General features: G+C 34.1%; 1 protein-coding gene across 1 annotated transcript in view; it reads right to left on the bottom strand.

Moving 5' to 3' along the window:
* The window catches only part of LOC107464801 (protein NODULATION SIGNALING PATHWAY 1), a gene marked incomplete in the record, with an annotated part of 2310 nt that extends 607 nt beyond the window's left edge, over nt 1-1703 (bottom strand). Inside the window, 2 exon segments of the mRNA XM_016083769.3 lie at nt 1-1007; nt 1157-1703. Of these exon segments, the coding sequence (XP_015939255.1) occupies nt 1-1007; nt 1157-1610 (1461 nt within the window).
* Between the last annotated feature and the right edge of the window lie 3959 nt (nt 1704-5662).

Genomic DNA, 5662 nt, shown 5'->3' with positions numbered 1-5662 from the left:
GTTGGTCAGGGCCTTCGCCGCCTCGCCTTCCATCACTCTCCTTTCGTCACTCTCCCGGCCCTTGAACGCAACACTCGTCGAATCCAAGAAACTCCACAAGTACTCCACTCTCCGGGAGAATCCGGACGCGAAGTTTCCACAGCCATTGCAACTGCATTCAACGTTGTTATCACTTAGTATCACTCCTTTAGGCTCCATGCTTCTCAAAGCCTTCAGAAACTCGCTCCTCTCGTCAGGATTTCTGTGATTCAAGTGGTGGAGCCTAAACTGCGCACAGACAATGAATGTTTCATCCGAAGATGTGTCGATACTCTTCGAATTCAGCGTCTGTAATTCAAGATTATCAATCCTGTTTATCTGCAAATTGAGCTTAATGGTTTGAGCATAACCAAGGAGGTAAGAAGAGAAGTTATCACCGGGTGGACCTACAGAGAAAGGAGTTTCCATGTTCTGTTCATTTTCATTGGAGGAAGCGGTTACAACGGTTAGGCGAACCAGAGGAGGAGGTCCGCCAGGTCTTCGGGTTAACGCCTCAAGAAAAGTAGGCCATTGGACACCATGGGAGACTCCAATGTCAAGGATGTGAAGAGTACGCGAACTACTTGATTCTTCTTCGGAAAGGAATTGAAGGATTGAAGCGTTTGCAATGTTATTAGGAAAAGAAAACCAGGGGCTAACCTCATAGAACTTGAGGAGTGTCTTATGGAAGAATCTGGAGTCCACTGATGCAAAAGTCTTAGTCCCTGAATCGTTTGTTATGGTAGAAGAAGATGAAGACGAATACGATGAGGATAGATGGTGTGTGAGTGCGCTGAGTCCGTGTGCCGCGAGTCGGTGATTCGCATCGCCCGTAGGGGAGGCTAGCTCATGGAGCACATACAAGAGGTGCTGTACACGATTTAAATTTTTAGCATTTATAGCTAAAGCACAAGGGATGAGCAACTGTTCCGCCCACCTACCTTCTTTGTTTCCATTGTTACAGTTATTGCCATTGTTCTTGCCTCCACCTATATTGCATAGTTACAACTTACAAATATGAATATGGTGTTTGATAAGATAAAAGGTCTAAAGTAATTAATATGCTTCATTATTGTTGTGTTGAGCTCTTGCTTTCAAAAAGTAAAGAATTAAACAAGTATATAGAGCTTCTACATACCTTTTTTGTTCCCACCAGATTTTCTAACACTAGTCCCTTCGGCAACTGAATCGCCATTGTCAACTTCATTAGTTGAACGAGCCTTGAATTTCTTCGCTCTGTGGCTCTGTGAAGGCTTTTGGACCGAGCAATCATTGTCGCTGGAGTTTCGTTTCTTCGTCGGCAAGTCTGAAACTGGTAGGTTGTTGTAACTGTAAGGTTCAGGATCCGAGGGTGTTGTGCAGGTTGTACTGGTGGCAGTGGTGGCCACCACGGCGGCAGCGCCGTTTGCGGCATTCGGGGATCCGGTACCGGCATCAATTTGGTTATGGTAGCAGATTATGTCTTGGTTTTGATCCCAGAAGTGATAATCTTGAATGGGATATGGATAATCCAAGAATGGTGGGAAGAAAGAGGCAGAACCTTCTAGCTGCCAGTCAAGAGCATCTTGTGTTGGGTTTGGTTCCATGTTCATTGTTAATGGTAATAGAAGGAAGAAAATTAAGAAGGATTATTGAAGGTTTTGAAGGGGCTAGCTAGTACTGTTGGATCATTGACTGAATAAAGCTAGGAAGGGTAGGACAATAAGAAGTGTTTTTTTATGTTCATCTTTTTTTTTTTTTTTCTGCAAAATCATTTTAATATTAGGCATATGGGTTAGTGTGATGTGGTGATGTTTCCTAGTAATGCCAAAAGAGGGAATTTTCTAATTGTTCGTGTGCTGTTCGTTTGGAAGATGTGATGTTTTATTAAGGTTTTTAATAACACATCAGTAGTAAATATTTGAAAAATCTGACAAGGGTAATGCTATTTGTGATTTGTATATTAGGTTAATGTCTTAGCTAGAAGAGGAGATGGAAAATGTTGAATAGGTGAGGTCTGAGGTGAGAGCGTAAGGAATTATTATTTTATGAATAGTTTGAAACTAATTGTTTAAAAATAAAATATCAATTTAGATATACAAATAATATTACTCATTTAGTTTTCCTTTGTTAATAACAAATAAGATCTCAATTTTTTTAAAAAGAGTTTGGGATTGAAAATTGGATAGTTTTATATATATATATATATACTCTCAAGTCTCAATTAACGTTTGTTACACAATTTTAAATTTTGGCATGATTTGTTCCAACTATGGACTTTTTTATTTTACCTTATATTTTATTAAGTACAATTAAAAATTTAGCTATATAAAGTGTATATTAAAATCAGCCACTAAAAATAGTTATTAATATAAAATATATGTTAGAATATAAAGACATATTAAACATAAATTAAACTACATATATATTTACATATAAATATATTGATGACTGATTTTAGTGTATGAATAGCATTTTTGTTAAAAATTATAATTTTATTTTCAAATTATAATGCTAAGAATTTTGTTACGTAAAAAAATTAGTTAAAAATGTCTTAAAATTATCGGTTAAAAAATTAAAATAAAACATTTTGATTTTTTTAATACATAATTAATGTATTCAATATATTAAAAATAACCAAGTTAAATTAAGTTTTTTTTTTCTTTTTCTTATGATTTTTATGGTTCTTCTGCATCTGATTTTTATTATGCCAATAAATTATTAAACTAAGTTGGTTAAATTTATTACCAAAATAACTTAGTCATGTAATATGGTGATTTAATTAATAATATCCTTAAAATACTTATTAGTAAAATCTGTATTGAGTGGTTAGGAAATTAAGATAAAGAAAGGTAGGAGACTATTTAGAAACCCTATTTTTATAAACACTTGCATCGGCAACTAGGAGACGATTATGTCTCTTCTTTATATCGTGTGGTTAACTTGTTGTTTTTGTATTTATTAGAGATTGAGATTTACAATGCATAGGATTGGTAGAGGAATTTCTTGGGAGTTAGTTGAGGTAGTAGGATTGTGATGGGTTCTTTTCAAAACTCTAGCCGGCAAAAGGTGTTTGACTAATTGGAAATTCTTTAAGAAAAGTTTTCGTCTGGCAAGGCTTCTCCAACTCTTTGTGGGTTTGTGCTGTATTTTGTTGTTATGTGATGTGTTTATCATTTTACATTTATTCCCCTAAACTCATGTAAGTAGGGTATCATCTAAAAATGTAATATTTAACATTTCAGGTCTTAACAACTTTTCGCACCATTTTATTCAATGAAAAAATAATAATTAAAATAATTCTCAGTTTTAACTTGATAATTAAAACAGTTTTCTAATTTTTAAACTAATTAAAATGGTCTATTGAGTTTAAATCGTTAATCAAATTAGTCACCAAGTTAAGGAAAAGTATACGTTACCAAGAGAGAGTCTGCCAACTATTATCAACACGTGATAAATTAGGATTAAACCATGATTAACTTAGATGTGACTTTATTTAGTAGATGGGCTTCATGTCCAGCTCAACTTAAGTTGGCAAATTTTAGCAGATAAAAAATTGATAACGTAGCACTACGCCAAGTTAATGTCGTTGACAAAAATTTTACGTGCTATGCTTACTTTCACGCTGACATAATATTACATAGATATAATAGTTAAACTGATCTCTTAGTTTTAACTTAATAATCAAAATACTTCCCTAATTTTTTAAACTAATATAAATGGTCCATTAATTTTAAACTATAAACCAAAATGGTCGCTCCATCAAATATGCAAAAAAGCCAAACTCATTCTCTTGCAGTATCTCTTAAAATAACACTAATCATTAATATGGATGAAAATAGAGTTCATAGACCTCAAGTATGTAATTGGCAATTTATATAACTAAATCCAATCCGTCTAACTTGAGTTTATTGAGTGGTTAGTTTATTCATCTACTTAAATAACTTTTAAAAAATTTAAATTCTGTCTTAGAATAATTCTTGATCAACACCTTTAAATAGAACTTAGATTCACAACGAATTAATATTTAACTTGTTAGACTTAAAAATACTGTAAAAAAGAAACAAAAATAAATCAAGCCGCTGTACTTGTGCAAATAAAGTCCCACACAAAATTAATCTGACATTACTAAATCGCTAAATTAATAGATCATACCACAATATCTATTGTTTAATATTTATTAAAGAAATGTTGGTCCTCCTCAATAACTCTTCACACAAAAAATTTGCAATCCATCTCAGAAAAAAAATCATGAGATTTATTGTACCACAAAAATTTTGAAGATCAGTAATTTTTAATAATTTTAATCAGTAATTAATTAATATATTAATTTGTGTGCAAAACTCTAATAAATATAAGTATAAATTATATATTTTATGTATGTAAATTTTTATAAATATAAATATAAATTATTACTAGTTAAATATTAGTTTAAAATAATAGTATTTGAAAAGGAGTATTTTGAAATTTCCAACATTCATGCCAATCTAATCAAATCAGTTGGAGGGTTCTACACAATTTGCTGGCATTATTGCTAGTATTTAAGGAGTATTACGGGAGATGTAAGGTAGAAAAGAAGAGGAAGGGATTTTTTCGACTAAATTTTTATAATGGTCTCTCAAATTCAGCTCGTGCACTGATTTAGCTCTTAGGATTTCAATTGCACTATTTATCTCCTTCAGATTACGATTCGAGCAACATAATGGTTCTTCGGTAAATTTTCGACGTGACTCAGCGACGGCGTTGCTTATGTGGCACATCCACTGCCACGTTGGACGCTATATTGTACAGATGACGTGGATTGTGTTGTAAAATTCTTCAATGTAGTCCCTGTCTTCATGTTTAAACCCTAAAATTTCATTGGCCTCCCTTCAATGTGGTTCTCTCTATTAACGTCTCCTTCTGCATCTATTGTGTACACCAATAGCTGTCCCCCATGAGAGGAAGTAGGAGCCATGTTGCAGGAAGTTCCAACTGGTCATCGTCGACGAAAAACTGGAGAAGAAGCACAACGCGAAGCAGGCAGGGACGGGTTCTGGACTGGTGCGGCTGTGGTTGTCGGCCGGTGCTAAGGTGGTAAGGAACGGAGTCGCATCCTAACAAGCCCTTCTTTGGTTGCCCTAACTATAATGTGAGTAAAGGTAAATAATCTGTAGCTGATTGAAAATTTTTTTTTGGTTGATTTTTTTGGTCGGTTGCAGACAAGTGGGAAAACATGGTGTGGGTTATTCGTCTGGGCTGATTCTGTGCAAGAGGAGTTGTCTGAAAGAGCTATTGCAGGAGATGATGATGGTGACAGAAAGATGAACTTTGCATGGCGGATGAGGAAGAAGGAGGCAGACATTAGGAAACTGAAATTCATAACTCATGTTCTTGGGTTTGGGTTCTTAGTAGTTGTTGTTTTTGTAGGAATGGTGCTATTAAAGGATTGAGAACATGTCAATGTAATGTAGTTCCCAAAGTAATGAATGAAAGTGTTATGTGGTAACATAACAAGTTTTGTGTAACTGATTTTAGTTTGCTATAATATAATATCCTGTTGGATGAAGTAAAAGTACATGTAAATAAATAACAGAAAGATTGATTCAAACCATGAATAGTATTAATTGATCGATACCAAAATATGGCAAACCATTCATAGCTTTAACACATTACAGCCATAAGT

The sequence above is a fragment of the Arachis duranensis genome, chromosome 9 (assembly GCF_000817695.3).
Source record: "Arachis duranensis cultivar V14167 chromosome 9, aradu.V14167.gnm2.J7QH, whole genome shotgun sequence".
In the NCBI taxonomy this organism is placed as follows: Eukaryota; Viridiplantae; Streptophyta; class Magnoliopsida; order Fabales; family Fabaceae; genus Arachis; species Arachis duranensis.
The sequence above is the reverse complement of the archived record's forward strand: the minus strand, read 5'-3'. Positions and strand labels throughout refer to the sequence as shown.